Source organism: Balaenoptera borealis (genome assembly GCF_965194805.1).
Source record: "Balaenoptera borealis genome assembly, chromosome: 16".
NCBI classification, from domain to species: domain Eukaryota; kingdom Metazoa; phylum Chordata; class Mammalia; order Artiodactyla; family Balaenopteridae; genus Balaenoptera; species Balaenoptera borealis.
Window position 1 is genome coordinate 8043879 of NC_138872.1, and position 18279 is coordinate 8062157.

The 18279-nt window shown below is 41.4% G+C and overlaps 1 protein-coding gene across 2 annotated transcripts in view; it reads right to left on the minus strand.

The window, feature by feature from the left end:
• The window catches only part of DOK5 (docking protein 5), a 153480-nt gene extending 139033 nt beyond the window's left edge, over positions 1 to 14447 (minus strand). The window contains exons 1-2 of one of the 2 annotated variants that reach the window (XM_082362730.1): positions 14045 to 14447; positions 11048 to 11124 (exon numbers count right to left, since the gene is read on the minus strand). In XM_082362730.1, the coding sequence (XP_082218856.1) occupies positions 11048 to 11074 (27 nt within the window). In that variant the 5' untranslated portion in view covers positions 11075 to 11124; positions 14045 to 14447. The remainder of the gene's footprint in view (positions 1 to 11047; positions 11125 to 14044) is intronic. The other variant, XM_082362729.1, reaches the window with a different exon arrangement.
• Positions 14448 to 18279: the final 3832 nt, after the last annotated feature.

Below are 18279 nucleotides of genomic sequence, written 5' to 3' on the forward strand. Positions count from 1 at the left end.
AACTGATTTGGGTGGGATGAGATACGGCAGGGTCTAGATCACACAGAGCGTCTTAAGTACATTGCAGAATATTTATGTGTAAGGAGAAGGCATTAGAGAGTTTTAAAGTAGAGGTAGGATAGGATTGGATTGGATTACTAGGTAATCAGTTTGCTGTAAGCAGAATAAATTTGGGGAGTGGAGGACTGAGCCAAGGAACATCCTTGCAGGAGAATATCCTTCCCAAGTTAAACACACACACACACACACGCTCACAGAGTTAAAACACACCCCAAGTGAGGATTGGCAGAAACAAATATTTCTGGACACTCTCGGTGGAAGTATACCTGGTATAACCTCTTTGAAGGAAAACTAGATCTATTTATCAAAATTCTAAATATGCACAAATTTGTAAGAGCAGCTTCCTTTTTAGAATTTATCTTAGAAAAATATAGTATCATGTATGCATAAGTGCATGCACAAGGATGTTTACTGCTTCATTGTTTAATTAGCAAAAATTAGAAACTATATTAAAATGTCCATTATTAGTGTGAGCGAATTAAAGAAATCATGGAACAGCCAAATAAGTGAATATTGGGTATCTATAAAATTTTCTGAAAAGTGCTACAACCTAAGTTAAAAAGAACAGGGACAGAGTATATAACAGTACTTAATAATATGATTTGCAAAGCAAATTACACACACAAAAAAACACATGCATTTTTATATATGCCTATACATATATATAGGCATCTACATATCTCCATACAAATATACAAGAATCTGCCTAGAATTGCCTGGAAGTGGAGACAAGTCTGGCGTAGGAGGGAACTTCCCTCTTCATTCTATCTTTTTTTGCCTTGTTTCCTTTACCACGTACACGTAATGTAAAACACTAGTAAATTAAAAAGACTTCATATATGCAAAAGCCATCTTTCATTGTAGGTAGTGTGGGCCTGTTTCTCCTTCCTCCCTTCCTTTCTTTCTTGTCGGAAATTCAACACTGCCTTTTGAAGTCCAAAGTAAATCATAAAAAAAAATTTTTTTTCAAGTTATCTGTCCTTGTTTTGTGGTCTGACACAAGTCATAGCAGCACAGTGGCATCCAAAGTCTTCTCTGCTATTTTCCACTCAGGTGGCCTATAGCAGGGCACTGCAGAGACCAATTTGGGACTAAATGGGATATTGTGTGTGCTTGGGCATGCTCTTCACATCCACAGTCATGCTTCTGGCTCAGAGGCAGACAGGTGGGAAGAGAGGGAGGTCAGACATTTGTATCTCCATCTTGCCACAGTGGAAGCTGAGGTGTGAGAAGTTCAGTGACATGCTTTGGTCACAGCAGACGGCCAGCAGCAGGACAGGGGAAAAAATCAGGCCATTCTTATTCCAGCCAGGTTTCTCGTCTCCACATGTTTGTCCTGTGCCAAGGACTGCAGTTTGGATACTGCAAAAGGGCTACCAACAAACATCACCCAATAGAATTCCTCAAAACTCTTGGAATTTCTTGGGATTTATGAATATATGTACTCGTGAGATGCTAGGGCTACTGTCTGTTTCATAACTGAATATGCAAAATGTTATTTCAGGGTTTTATTCCTTTACTTAAATGTTTATTGAGCATTTACTATGGGCAGAGACGCTAGTCTATCATCCCTCCTCCCAGCTGGACCCACTTGCAGCATCTTACAAGATTGAGTGAGTTAATAAATATATTGATTGGACAACATTAGTTACTATGCATTTGTTTGATTCAATAAACATATTTTTTTACCCAATATATGTTGAGCAAATTTTCAGTTTTATCATTTTAACTTCAGAATAAAAATAACAAACACAGCCACAGTTAACATATGATTTATCATATCTTCTAGGTCAAAGATTTTGACACAGCATTTCCCAGGAAGGTGCTGTTCTAAGAAAATAAATCATCGTTTATGTGTTTCTAAATCCTTACTTAATAACTACTTTTTAAATTGCGTAAATGTCATTCCTAAAAGAAAAAAGACTGCAAAACTGAAAAGATTCTAATTATAAAATTGCCAAGAACTCAGCGTCATGCTTGAGAAAATCTATGTACAAAACAGATTCACTTTTCACCTGCTGGATTAGCAGAATCTTGAAACAGCTCTCAAAGCACACTTTTGCAAAATGGGAGGAAAGGGGTGGGTTCATAGATTTCTGGGAACATCCTCCAAGGCAACTTTGATAAAATTTTACATGTGAATATGCTTTGGACAATAAGTCCACTTCTAGGAATCTATTCACCAATATGCTCATCATGGGATGAGACGAGGGGGGCGGTTTGCAGCACTGTCTGTAACAGGGAAAAAGGAATTACTCAGATGCTCCACAAGAGAGAAGCAGCCTGAACTCAAACTTAGGCGCTGCCACGTGTGACTTGCACAAAAATTTAACATCACAGTTAACTCAGTCTTTTGATCTGTAAAATGGACATAAAAACTCCTACTTCCTGCACATATTTAATAGTAAGTAAAAGGAAGAAAGGAAAGAAGGAAGAATGGATAAATAAGCAAGCAAATACAGCAAATATACCTGTACACTGGAATTCTATCTGATTATTGAAAACAATGATATGTTGCTAAATAAGAAAAGCACGGCTCAGATGAGTATGTAATTATATATATCACGTACACACATACATTCATGCACACACACAAAAACCTTTTTATACATAGACTCTTCTGGAATAAACTATTCACAGTGGTTGCTTCTGGGGAAGGAAACTAGACGATTCCTAGGGACAAGGATGAAAAGAATCTTACTGTTCAATGTAGAAACTTTGTAACTTTGAATTTTGTACCAAGTACACACATCACCTATTCCAAAAAACATCAAATAAAACTTAATTTTAAGGGGGCTGACTCAAACCTCGAGCGTTAATTGCTGAATTCCCTGGTACTGAATTTGCAGATTACATACCAGTAGCAATTATGAGACATCTTAGAACATCCTACCACTCAAAAATAGAATATACAACAAAATCAGGTGGGACATAGGCACAGTTTTCTCCTTGTCTTCTTACATGTGAATGTCTCATTCCATTATTCTGACCTGCAGTAAAATCATTTACTCATTCAATCAGCAAATATTGAGCATTTACCATAGGCTAAGAGCTGGGGATACAGCAGTGAATATGATAGCCAAGGTCTTTGGTCTCACAGAACTTACAGCCTAGTGGGAGAAGACATACCCTACAAAGAAAGAAATTAAGGAAAAAATGTATCTGGCACAAAGATAAGAACAATGTTCTAGAGGGATGCGAGGGGAAGACTTTGGATGTGATGACCCACATAGGTTGGCCTCAGGCAGGAAATCTAAAGCTGAAATCTGGATACCAAGAGAGGGCCAGCGAAAACTCATCCATCAATGGAGAAGATGGATTCAAATGGACTAAGACCTCTCCTGGGGCCAAGTCCCCGGGAATGTTCCCTTCAAACCACACTTCACACAACATTTTCCATCTGAATTAATGGATGTTGAAGACCAGACTAGTTTCATAACATCTAGATTCGGGGTCACTGTTGGTGAAATACAACCCAGGCTCAAAAAGTGGTTCTTTGGGGGCTTCCCTGGTGGCGCAGTGGTTGAGAATCTGCCTGCCAATGCAGGGGACACGGGTTCGAGCCCTGGTCTGGGAAGATCTCACATGCCGCGGAGCAACTGGGCCCGTGAGCCACAACTACTGAGCTTGCGCGTCTGGAGCCTGTGCTCCGCAACAAGAGAGGCCGCGACAGTGAGAGGCCCGCGCACTGCGATGAAGAGTGGCCCCCGCTCGCCGCAACTAGAGAAAGCCCTCGCACAGAAACAAAGACCCAACACAGCCAAATAAATAAACAAATAAAATTTATTAAAAAAAAAAGTGGTTCTTTGGCAAATGAGCTAAAATACCTGCTATTGGTAAATGGAAAGCTGGAAATCTGAAGAAATTGTTCATATGAAAAGTCAATGAACTCTTTCACTAGGGGATTCAAAGAGGTATGATTTCTTAAAGTTTTTTAGAAATAATTTTCTTTTATTAAGTTAATATGTGGTATTAAGATAATAAAATGCATTTTAAGACTATAGCGCTTTCCTGAATAGCGTAACTTGTAGTAAGTAAAAGCTTTGAACTCAAGCTAGTGTTTTAATTTAATTTGAGTTAGTAGTCCATTCATAAGATAGCCTAATTTCTCTTTCTATTAACCACTAAAGTATTCATTGTATAAATGAATTAAGGGAAGATAAAATAAAAACTTAGGCAAATTGAGACAAGTTTGTGGGTTTGGGGGAGTTGGGGGTGGGAAGGGACACACACTCCCATAGTCGTATCAGACGGAAGTTCCTTAGAGGATGGTACTGAGTACATGGGATATCTTTTCTTAGAACCCAATTTTTAATATATTTGTATGAAATCAAGCCATACGGCAGCTACAAGTAAAGAATTTTTCACAAAACCCACTTAAAAAGGTAAGTACAATCATCCTGTGTTTCCCAAACTTCAGTCACGCACAGCCCACCATTTGGATTTGTGCTGCATCTGAGTTCCACCACCTACCCCAACAGTTTTTGCTGCTTCTTTGTAACACTTGCACTATGTGTTAATTATCTATCTTTAAACTTCGCTTTTTAAATTAAATAAATTTATTTAAAGAGGAAACTATATATTCTTATCTTAAATGGAAAACCAATATCACTTGAAGGTAAATGTAAAATGTAATACAATATAATGTTAACGAATACAATAAAATATGATATTTTTGAAGACTCTGAACCTAAGTATGGTTTTCTATTAAAAGGCCTCCTAGCCGACAGCTCCTTGAGCTGAGTTAAATAAGAAGTAGCACTTTTTCTCATTTTATGATTCAATGTTGTTTACTGCCCTAAAATGGTCTCTCAAGACATGATTCTCACATTTGGGGAAGACGTCTAGAGTTCATAAGCAAAAATATGATGGTCAATCTTTAATCAAAGGTCTGCCATTTTTGGCTAACATAGTCAACTATGTATTTTCTAATACAGTGTTTCATCAGTGGCTCCTAAATAAACTCGATGTTATAAAAATGAATCGTTAAAGTCAACGGCAAGAGGAAAGTACAGTGCTACCTGTTGTTCATTACCAAAGCCGTGACTCTTCTGCTGAGATACGAGTGAATTAATTTCTACCAGTTTATGGTTCTTACAGACAACAAACAACAAATATCACCTCAATCTCTTAACAATAAAAAATAAAAATCAACATTACAGACCTTCATGAAGTTTCTACTGTGAGTCAGCACAGGATTAAGAGTTTGATATCTTTTATGAGAAGCATATTATTATCCTCATTTTTGTACATGAGGAAGCTAAATTTCGGAAAGAGTAAGCAATTTCCCCAAGGCCACAAAGTCAGTAAGTGGCCAAGTTGAGATTCAAACTGAAGTGTGAGTCCCAAATGTACGCTATGTCCACCAAGGAAAAAAATAATGCACCAATTCAATTATGAATGAAAGAAGGAAGGGAGGGAGGGAAGAAGGAAGGAAGGAAAGAAAGAGAGAGAGAGAGAGAAAGTGTCCCAGCAAGATTTGTAGTAGTTATTGTCAAGACTATTCTAAAAATGCACCAATTCAACGAAGGAAAGAAGGAAGGAAGGAAGGAAGGGAAGGAGGGAGGGAGGGAGGGTCCCAGCTAGACTTGTAGGAGTTATAGTCAAGACTACTTGAAAATTCATATTGAAAGCAAAGGACCTAAAATACCTAAAACAATTTTGAAAAAGAAAAATAAAGTGGGAGGAACCAGTTTACCCTATTTCAAGACACTGTACAGCTACACATGTAGACATATATAGACATATCACTGTACAATGGAGGCACAAAAAACAATGGAAGAGAGTAGAGGACCTAGGAATAGATACATATAAATAGGCTCAATGGAGAAAAGACAGGCTTTTCAACAAATGGTCCTGGAGCAGTTGGACCTCCATAGGCGGAAAATGAACCTACACCTAAAATGTACACTGTATATAAAAACTGACTCAAAATGGATCATGGACATAAACGTAAAAGGTAAAACTATAAAATATTCATAGTAGGAAAGAAAAAAAGTAGGAAAAAATAGTTGGGATCTTGGGCTGAACAAAGCATTAGTACCAAAAGGGAAAAAAAAACATAAATTGGACTCCATCAAGCTTAAAAATTTCTGCCCTGTGATAGACCTTGTTAAAAGGATTAAAGTAATAAGCTACATACTGAGAGAAAATGTTTGCAAACCACATGCCTGAAAAGGATTAATATCTAGAACATACAAAGAACTCTCAAAACTCAACAGTTAAAAGCAAACAACCCAATTAGAAAATGGGCAAAAGACTTGACTAGGCATTTTACCAAAATGTATGTACAGATGGCAAATCAGAACACGAAAAATTGTTCAACATCACAAGGAGATGTCAATCATCATCTCCTCATCACAAGGAGATATCAATATACACACATCAGAACGTCTAAACCAAAACTGACGCCAAAAACTGGGGGGCAACACCAAATGCTGGCGAGGATGCAGAGAAACTGGATCCCTCGTGTGTTGCTGGTGTGAAGGTAAAACGGTACAACCACTGTGAAAAGCAGTCTGGCGGTTTCGTGAAAAACTAAACATGCGCCTACCGATACAGCACAGCAATTGTACTCCTGGGCATTTTCCTAGAGGTATGAAAACTTATGTTTGCACAGAAACCCAGACCCAGATGTTTATGTCAGCCTATATACATAACAGCCTAAAACTGGAAACCACCCCCAAATGTCCTTCAATAGATGAATGGCTAAACAAACTACAGAACATCCATATCACACAATACAACTTAGCAATAAAAAGGAATGAAACTTTGATACCCACAATACCGAAGACAACCACGACAATTCCAGAGAATTATGCTGAGTTAAAAAAAAAAATCCCAAAACATTACATACTGTATGGTTCCATTTACATAATATTTTTGAAATGATAAAACTATAAAAATGGAAAACAGATTTGTGGTTGTCAGGGCTTTAGGGTTGTGGGAAGGGGGAGCAGAAGGGGCGGCTATAAAAGAACAACACGAAGGACCCTGTCATGAGGGAACGCTTTGTATCTTGATGGCACCAGTATCAGTATCCTGGGTGTGATACTAGGGTTTTGAAGGATGTTACCATTGGGAGAAACTGGGTAAAGGGCATGCGAAATCTCTCTGTATTACTTCTTACACCTCATGTGAACCTACTATTACCTAAAATCTAAAAATTTAATTTAAAAAAATGAGACAGTGGTTCTTAAACTTTTTTGGAAATTGTGGAGGATGGGAGGTGAGAGGGTTTGGGACACAAAAGTCCCAATCTCTCTAAGAATCTCATAAAATCTATGAAGTCACCTGAGAACAATCATTTGCATCTTATCCATAACACAGTACACACAGCTAACATTTATGTTCTCTGAGACCCAGGGCATCAACAGAGGCTTAGAACACTAATAAAATAAACATAGCCCCCCAACTGCTCCGAAAAAATCAGCTTCCAGATACTCATCCAAAATGTAGGCATCTGCATTCTAGAAAGAAGCTATTTTAACTTCAACATTCACATGTATCTGTGGCATTTCTAAACTCCCAATTTCATTTTGAATTTCACAGAAACAGGGGTTTGCAGGAGGGAGGCATCCTAATCTCTTCCTGGCTTGGAATCCCCCAAAATTTTATTTCCACCTAACTAGGATCAAATTCCTAGAGTAAGAGGAAAATCAAATTTCCCCTTCCTCGTTTCATGAAAATGAAACTGGAGATACCTGCAGATGTCTTTTCACTTCAATATTTGACCCGTTACTCAAACTAATTCATCCTTAACTAGAGTGAATATATTAATCTCATGTTAACAATACCATTCCAAAAATAGACTGTCAATTCCTTGAGGATGTTGACTGTACCTGTCTTATTTAAGGTGGTTTTCCCTGAGCTTCTTAAAACGAGTATTCACTCAATAAACATTTGATGCATGATAAAATAAATGAAATCAAATATATCCCAAATGAAAACTAAATTCTTAAAATACCAGAGATAATGATCCACAAAAATTACAAAGCTGCTTAAAAAATAAATATTTCTAGCAATCTAATGAATATCATAAAAAAATACATTGGCAGATGTGGGGAAAATCATCACAAAAGTAATTTGGTTTATGTCTACACACAAAATCACTAAATTGGCCACTCTTTGCTTAAATCAGTTTTGGGGATGATTAAAGGCTGACTTTACACATAATTAATCATACCATCCACAAGGACCATTGAATAAAGATGACTAAAATACCAGCTGGAAAGCACTTCCGACGTGGAAACCAGGGAAGCTGATTCAAATGGAGCTAAAATACTGAGCACTCTTAGGCAATACTTAGCAAGTGTATTCAGTCTATCTGACCATAAATTTCACTACTGGAAGTTAGCCCCAGACTCTCTCTTCCTTGAGGAAGGAAAAGGATGCTTCATGAATCTTACTGAATGGTTGCATGTGTTGTGTGCATGTGTGTGTACATACACTCATGTACTGATGGCATATGATGAATTTATTCAATTCCTATGATTTTGATGTTATGAATATAACTTTGCCACGATACCATTAAAAATGCACAGATCCCTGATCATCTATAAATCCAAAACCCTAAATGAAATAGGAAACCTCTTTGGCATACTGGGTCAAGTGAAACAGAGAAACAAAGGAGTGAGACAATATTTCTGCCTAAAATTTGGCCATTAATTAACCAGTTTTTCAAATCTACTCTGCCACCCAAGAAAAAGATCCCCAAATTAACAGTTATGCCCTAGTCTGATAAGCTTGCTCAAACCAAAGTCACATGGAGATGGGTTTCTCTGGTCCTGATACCTCTGCCATTTATCTAAGCATCATGAAAAATCCTACAAAGGCAAATATCCCTTCCACAACCTAACATCGGTGCTTGTACATTAATTATTTCACGGATATTAAGTTTTGTTTTCCTAACTAAAGAGCAAGGTCTTTGAGGACGAGAGCTATTGCAGGGAAAGAGATGAAAATAACAACCATGTAAGCGTCACCATCCTCTAACAGCACTAGTAGTAGAGAGAGCAGTAATAAACATTAATTGGGTTTCCACTGTGTCAAGCATTGTGTTAAGCCTTTTAAGAGAATCCTCTATTAGGTGGACATTATGAGTCTCCCTATTACTACAGAAGACTGAGGCTTACAAATGCTAAATAACTTACCAAAAGTCACATAACCAGTCGCTGAATTGGGATTTTAACAGTCTCATGTCAGAGCATATGCTCTTAAACCAGTAGATAGTGACGGATTCATTCATTCAATAAATCTTCATCGAGTGCTTCTCCATGCTGGAAACTGTTCCAGGCACTGGGGTTCAGCCCTCATGGAGTTTCACATACCATTTGGGAGATACAGGCAATCAACAAGTAAAACATACAGACTGGTATGTGAGGGGGTGATAAGTCTAGAGAGAAAAAAACAAAGGAATATAGGGGGAGAAGGAGGGAAGAGATAAAATAGGGTGGCTGGAAGGCCTCAATGAGAAGGTGGCATTTGCGGAAAGGCTGAAGAAGGTGAGGAACCAGCCAGGAAGAGATAACGTGGGGAAACAGCATTCCAAGCAGAGGGAACAGCAAGAGAAAAGATTCTGCGTTGGGGACTTCCCTGGTGGCGCAGTGGTTAAGAATCTGCCTGCCAATGCAGGGGACACGGGTTTGATCCCTGGTCCGGGAAGATCCCACATGCTGCGGAGCAACTAAGCCCCTGCGCCACAACTACTGAGCCCGCGCACCACAACTACTGAAGCCTGCGCTCTAGAGCCCACGAGCCACAACTACTGAAGCCCGTGCGCCTAGAGCCCGTGCTCCGCAACAAGAGAAGCCACCGCAATGAGAGGCCTGCGCACCGCAGAGAGGCGTGGCCCCTGCTCGCCGCAACTAGAGAGAGCCCACGCACAGCAACGAAGACCCAACGCAGCCAAAGGTAAATCAATAAATAAAAGACTCTGAGTCAGCACAGGGGCTCGGAGTCCACTGTAAGGCTATAACTCTTGGTGGTTTGAGCAGTGAGGGAGATAAATTAGGAGGTTATTATTCTACAATATTTGGGGGCTTGGGCCAGGACGGCAGTGGCAGATGATGTGAGAGGTAGTCGGATTCTAGACATGTTTCCAAAACAGAGCTTACAAGACCTCCCGATGGACTGGTTGTGGGGCTGTGACAAGGAGGGAGTGAGAAGGGGGGCTGAGTTTTTATTGTTTGCTGCTTGCTTGCTTGCTTGACTGACTGATTTTTACCAGGGCAACTGAAATACTGGGACCTCTAGTGGCTGAGATGCAGACTCCAGGAGAAGCAGGTTTGGATGAAAAAATCAGGGGTGGCTGGACATACTGAGACCAGGAGACGTCCAGATGAGGATGCGGGCTAGACGGGAGAAGAGGTCCTTGGTACATAAGAGCATTGAGATGCTATTGAAAGTCGGGTAATAGAGGGGGACTGCATGGAGATACAGTGAACAGGTGTGCGTTTAAACTCTGAGACTTGCAGGGTGGACAAGCCATGGCAATTACTGACTGGGAAATCCTCTCCGTTGCAAAGGAAGAAACCAAGTGAGGGCAGTTATATGATGCCATCTAAGCCACGTGGTAGGTTAATGACGTGCAAATTGCCTAGTTCACCATTCCTCTAAGAATACATTTTTTAGTGTCTTTTGTGGATTTGCCAGATAATTATAGACACACCCCTCCCCAGCCCTCAAAACGGCAACATCTACATTATCCTGAAAAAGTATTGCACCCAGAGCCCGGCTTGACACCTCCATGAACCAACGGATGATGAAGCCGGAGAATAAAGATGTGAAGACACTGAGACTTTTGAGTTAAATGAATTGAATTTCTTTAAGCTTTTTGATGTTTATAGAAAAAAGCAAGTCTACAAATATTTGATTGCTTAATCACTTAAGCTGCTTAGTATCTCAACTAAAGGTGACCACTTATTTGCAACCCATCTGAATGGGGATGGTCTTAGACTATTTCATGCCTCACTGAAAAATCACTTACATGTATATAATTTGTAAAAAACTGCATCCAATGAAAATGTTCGAGAGCTGCATAAACATTTATGCCTTTGGACACATCTAGATAGAAAGATAAAAAAAAAATCAATCATTCCTATATCCTTCCACCAGTCCTAACTCATCTCTGATTACACCAAAGAAATAATGAAATCAGAATCAATGCTGTATGCTTTCACTGCATTTTCATAAATATTATCTTATCCAATGCTCACAGCATCATTAAATAGTGTTCACTGTACAGATAAGAAAACTGAGGCCAAGAGAGGTCAAGGGTCATAGAGCTAACGAGTAATAGAAGGAGGATTTGTTCTCTTTTCTCCTCTTATCAAATCTGAGGGGGCATTCCCTGGCACACCAGCTGCTTACAATGAAATGTTGTTTTCTTGTTTAATTATAAACCCCCCCAAACATGGTTCTAATCCACAGACACTTGTCTGAATTCCATTAATAAAAGCACCATGTCATATTAGTTCCTCAAGGGGCTTATGAATTGCAAAGTCAGGCCTTCACTCTGTAGTTCAATCCATGTTCAATGTGCACTAACTGAGCGCCTACTGTGTACCTAATGCAAAGCCCTCCGACTCTTTGAGACTTGCACGTGCTGCGTGCTGTTCTAGGCTATCTGCAGCCTAGACTAATACCACTAACATTTCTTACTTTGGACGGAGGGTCCCTGTGCCATTTTCCTGAAGCATTCCTCTTGATGCCTCCATTATAAAACTTTAGTTTGCAGTGCTTTCTGACAATTATGTAATCAGTCTCCTCAGTTTATACAAATAAATTATATCATTAGGACACTTTTTGAAAATTAACTGGTGATAAAATCAAACTGGACAAATAAAACCAGATTTTGTTGATTATATTTTTGACCTTTTCTCTCCATGAGCAATAACCATCATTCAATAAATATTCTAAAATCTACTTGAGTGTTAACACAGACACAATGAATAAATCCTGAGAAAGTACACTTCTGGTCAGCATCCAAGATACTGTAAAATATAAAGGGATACAAAGTAAACTATATTTCCTTTCCTTCTGCTTCAAATATCTGTCCGTAAACATTGGCACACACGGGACGATACAGTGTCAGTAATATTACAGGAAAAAGTCTCAATTACTATAAACTAGAAAGTTATGGTAACTAGTCTTTCAAATAAATCACCATGTGTCACAATTTGGCATAAACTCTGATCCTTATGAATAATTCACATTTTGTGTATTAATAATTCATGTCCTCTTTCTATTGGAATGCTCTCTAGCACAGAATGGATGTCTCTTATCTATTTCCTCAGTTGACATGATGGAGTAAATCTAAAATTAGAATGGTGTTTTCTAATGCTCCTTTTAAAACTGTAACACTCGGCTGGCCCATAAGGTTATAAAAAATATAAAGTTCCTCTTATTTCTTGCCCTTTGCATGGAAGTCACTATGTTAAGTACCCTAACAATAGTTGGTCCCCTTGATGAGAATATTTGCATAGCAAAAAAGAAAACCAAGGAAACTAAGGGTTGATAGGGATTGGTTAGTTCTGTCACATTTCTCTCTAATTATATATTTATATATTCACTATAACATGGGGCCTAGTTGCTAAAACATGGTAACCAGCAGGGAAAGAAAAAAAGAAAGAGAGAGAGAAAGAAAGGGAGGGAGGGAGGGAGGAAGGAAGGAAGGAAGGAAGGAAGGAAGGAAGGGAGGAAGGAAGGAAGGAAGAAAAGGACCAAAACAAATCAGGTAAGAGTTTTTAATAATTACAGATGTTTCCCATCAGCAGGTTTTCCTCCCTAACTGTTTAACACTGTGAAATTGCCTTTCAATTTTTAGTAAAATTATCTGGTACATAAAAAAGTCCAAAGACCAAATAAGAGAAAGGTGCCAATGACATGTATTTGTGGAGAAAGATGTTCAATTTATTACTATTAACTCTATTCCCACTGTGGCCATTCTTCATCATTACTGACATTATTTTTTCAGACATTAGGAAAGTAAACTTTTCTCCCCAAACTCCCTCGCCCCAAAGCACACAATAAACAAAAACAGCAACAGCACTTGACACAAGGCAAAGAGAAATGAGGTAGTTTGAAATTAAAAAAAAAAAAAAAAATCATTCCAGTGTCCTCCACCTCCCTCAAGAATTCCTTTGCCATCCCTCAAGCCCAAAGAGAAGCAGAATGAGTTCTCTGAAGTCCATCAATGAAGAGTAAAGGGGAAAAGGGCAAAAGAGAGGGGGTTTTAAGAGAGGAGCCATCCCTGGGCCAACATCCGGTCCGGGAGAAGTAGCCTCTGGTTCATTCATTCTTCCTTTTAGTACATATTTAGGGAGGGAGCACTTGTTCTGTGCCAGGTATTATGTTCCGCCCTAAATAGTCCTCCAGTGGGCATCCGGTGTGTATTCCAGCAATAAATCCACTACCCAGGCTCAGGACGATGGAACCTACCCACACCGCCTTTGCCAGCACCCGGGCCAGGGGTGGGTCACTGTCCAAGACCCGGAGTCCGAAAAGACTTCTCCCTGGGGTCAGAGGGTCCCTGACCTTGTTCACACTCAGAGCGTCTGCCCTTCCTCAACCAGTCCATCCGTCCCCCGGAAAAGTTAAGTTGGCGGCGAGTGGGAAGAGGGGCACCGGGTGCATCCGGCGGGCTCAGCAACCCCGCCCGGGTTTCTCAGCTCTAACTCCCATGGCTACCGAGAAATATTTATTTCCAGTGGACGGGCTCCAGTGGCTACTGAAGCCGACCACGGGGCCACCATCAGAAGGCCAAGTCATCCGAGAGATAAAGATAGATCCATTACATACCTAGACCCGGCCTTACAGTGGCAGCCCCAGGAGATGTGGGCTTAGGCTGAGAAACCACAGAGCAATTCTCCGGCGCGCTGCCGGGAATCTCCTTCCACCCTCCAGGGATGCTGGCTAAGGATAAAGACAATTGAACCGGTGAACGGGGGGCGGGGGCGAAAAAAAAAAAAGGATCGATACTTACCCCTAGGCGTCTGCTCCGGATCCTCACGTACCCTTGCTTCACTATGTCATTAAAATTGGAAGCCATCCCGGACAGCCAGTGACAACCCCTCACCTCACCCAAGCGCACGCACCCTAAGTGGCTTTGGGGAGGGCTGAGGCCAGGGTCAAGAGAAGGCTTTGGGGTGGGGAAGGAGAAAGTTGACAAGGTGAAGCGGCTACGGCTGCGGCCCGGCGTGGCTTCAGAAGGCGCACATCACTTTCTCCGTCCCCCAAAACCTGAAAGTGGGCGGCCGGTTTGCAGCCACTTTGGGGGAGCGCAGGGAGCGCAGCGCCGCGAGGCGAGGCTGGAGCGCCGGCGTCAGCTGACTCATCAGCCAGCCTGCCGGGAGGAGGAGCGGCGGCTGGGATCCAGCCCAGCCTCTTCCCGGGGCCCAGGAGAAGAAGGAGGAGGAGGAAGAGAAGGAGGAAGGGGGGATGGGGGAGGGCGAGGAGGAGGAGCCGCGCGGGGCCGGCGCCCGGCGGTGGCCACCCGCAGGCAGACACACTTGGACGCGCTCCCCCTCCCCCTCCCCTCCTCTCCCGCCCACCTCGCCCGGCCCCATTCTCGTCCCGACCCCGACCCTCCTCCGGGACCCAGAGCTTGCCGCTGCCTGCCCCGCACCTCGCCCACACCCGCCGAGATAACGCTCGGTCTCTTCTGGCTCTGGGCTTATTTTAGATGGAGAGGAAATTTCACTTTTTTCCCAGACGCCGCCTACCCCGCCTCTCCCTTCAGCCCCATCTTTGCCCTGAGAAGGGCTGGCTTTTGCCTCTGTCGTGCATGTGTCTGGGGAGTGGTGTTGCCATGGTTTGCCTTGACCTTGGCATATGAGGGGAGGGATACTGCCCTGGCTTAAGCTGCATGCTTCCTCGGGTTTCCTTGGCATCCTGGACCCAGCCCTTGCGTTGGTATCATTTTCCTTGTTTGAGCTTGTCTTTCCCGCCGGATTGTGAGTTTCCCGGGGGCTGACCCTTGGCCTCATTAGTACCTGTACCAACAAAGCCTGGCCCAGAGCAGGTGCCGAATAAATCCTTAGTGTCAGGCACCCTCTAAGCCCTTAGCTTGGGCTCATTTAAACTCCCCTGTACTTTATGAGGTACCCACCCCCCTTATGTGAATACCAGGACCATATTTATGCCTCCCTAGCCTGGCAATAGAGCTCATGTTCATAGCCATTGCAGGATGCTGCCTATAGAATATGATAAAAGGGAGACCGGATTTCACATTCACCTGCCCCTGGCTGCACTACCTTCCTGAAACATGTTTGAGTTGATAACGGCTATCATTTATTGGCATTAGGCATTAGGCATTGTGCTAATCCTGTTAAAGGAAAAATGAGATAGGTACTATCATCCACATTTTATAGAAACTGAAGCTCAGAGGAATTAAGAGATTTGCCCCAGGTCCCAAGGGAAAGGAGGTGTGTGTGACACCAGCTCTGGTAAACACTGGATGGTAAACACTGTCCTATACAGTGTTGTCATGGGGGAGGGAGGTTACTAGGTGGTTTCCAAGGAAGATCTTTCTAATCACTTGCACTGTCCACAAAGGCAAAGATGGCATCAGAAATTTGACAATTCTTGTTCACTGGAGGTGACCAAACCAAGGCTGGGTGACCTCTGGTCAGAGCTATTGAGGAGAGGATTCCTTTATTTAGAGGATTCTTTGACCTGATGACATTCAAAGGCTTTTCAACTCTAAGATTATATGAATCTTTCCTTTCTCACTGGGAACACTAGCTTTTAGTCATCTTGGTTTGATGGGTGTCAGTTAAAGAAGAGAATCACCCAAGAATGTGTCATAAGGGAACTGAGACTAAATTGGGACAATCAAAAAGCAAATCTTCTGGCAGGGAGAACTCTTTGTTACATAGTAAACCATTAGCTCTGTCATCATGTTGTCATTCAATGAAAATGATGCTTTAAGTTTAAATCTCTCACCAAAAGAAGATGAAATGATTGAAAATATCATTTGGAGAGTTCTTTTTGAAGGTTTAAAACTTAAAAAAAAAAAAATACCATCCATGGTTGCCATGAAATAGACATGTTCACGGAAGGCATTTATCCAACACACCATTTGTAGACCAAACCCACAGTAGCATAGAAACCAAGAATTCAAGAATTTATGCATAAGGAGCTTGAGTGAATGGCTCAAGGTAACAGAAATAATTACTGACAAAAACTGAGACCGAGGGACTTCCCTGGCAGTCCAGTGGTTAAGACTCCGTGCTTCCAATGCAGGGGGCTCAGGTTCAATCCCTAGTCGGGGAACTGAGATCCCACATGCCACGTGGCGTGGCCAAAAATAAATAAATAAATACATAAATGGTGAGACTGAGAAATCCATCCTTTGATAATTAATGTTGAGTTCAATCAATATCCATAAATAATTTAGCTAGAAGTGAGCAAACTAGAATCACTCTAGAAAATATCAAACTAGATGTGAAGAAACAAATGCTTTTCTTTTTTAACTGCAAGATTGAATCCAGTGTATGGTTTTGTTTGTTTGTTTTGGGTGAAGTCAAACTGATATACATGCAAAATACACAAACTGTGCTCTACTATTCAGAGGACAGACAGCCGCTTACACTTGTCCAAAATATGCATACACAACTGTTGCAGAGGGGAAAGGACTAATTCACAGAGATACACGATGTAAGTAGTGCTTATAGAGTTGTGCAGTGTACAACTCCCACAACTATGCGTGTAAGACAGACACACAGCCACACACAATTCGGTTTCACTAGAGGTTAAGTCTGACATAGAAAACTCATTATTTCAATCCCTGTTTTTAACTCAATTTTAACACTTAGAACTTCATATTTATACTATCCATTTTTGTTTGCTTCCTTAGCATGCAATTCCCTTCTTCCAATAGTGGTCACCATTGTCACTTGGGGTATAATTACCCCCTGCTCCCAGTACAGGTGTGCAGCCTTGTACATGCCTTCCTTCAAACGTACTGATTGGTTTAGACGCGGACACATGACCTAAATCGGTGCATTAAGAGTTAATTACATTACTTTTGCTGAATACTGGGCCAAAGGTTCATACTGTGTTTGGCTGAAGTAGAGTCTGGATGCATGGAGCCCAGGAGCTTCGGGAGGGGAGGCTACACGAAGAAGCAAAGCCAAGAGATAAGGAGACGCAAACCCAATCCTGATAGTACTGTTTGGACCCCCCTATCCAGTACCCCAGGAACCTATTACATTATAAATACTCGAGAAGCTGGTGTAACAATTAGACCCCAAAATGCAATGACTTAGATTGGGTAAAAGTTTATTTATCTCTCATGGAACAATCCAGATGGGCAGATAGGAAGCTCAGTCTCAAAAGGTCATCCAGGGACTCAAGCTGGTGGGTCAGCTGTGGACATGGTGTCCATCCTTGGGTCTAGTTAACTGCCACTTCCCAGGAAGGGAGAAGAGAGCGTGGAGGGAAAACAGCCTCCAAATAAAAAATTCATCCAGATATTTCAAACCTCTCTTTCTCTTGCATCCCACTGACCAATATATTGTCACATGGCCACAGCTGTCTCCAGGGGAGAATGGGGAATATAGTCTCCATTCCAACATGGCTCTATTTCTGGAAGAACAAAATTGAATTGGTATTGCATGGGTCAGTTGGCATTTTCGACCTCAGTGGAGCCACTCTTGGACTGTTTAACTGCACAAGGTAAAAAATTCCCCTTTTTTCTTAAACCAGCTCAGACTGAGGTATTCCGTCATTTGCAATCAAAGGAGTCCTGTTTAAGGTACCATGGTACAATTTGAACAAGAATCTCAACTAAATTGTATATAGACACACCTATAAGGCCCAGATTACTTGAGAAAATTCCAAAACTTTTTGTAGCATTTTCCCATAAAGCTACAGACAAAGGTGAAAGTGACCTCAGCTCCAAAGTGGTCTGATCTCTGTCACTGGGTATCACTACTCTCTCAACTATGAGTGATTCTCGGGGAGTGGGTCAAGACAGCGACTATCTCATTCACCACAGGGCTGGACACCTGATCAAGTCTGGCCAATCAGCACACACCATTCTTGGACATGAAGACTGGCGCAGAAATGGGCACGTGACCTAGAAGATCCAATCAAAATCTTCCCTGAGGTGAACAGATGAACACACTGAGATACACATCTGCATGGCCATATTGTTTCCAAAATGTGAGCCTAGTTGAGAGTAAAGCCAAGAAAGGAGAAAGTGGGATGAGAGAC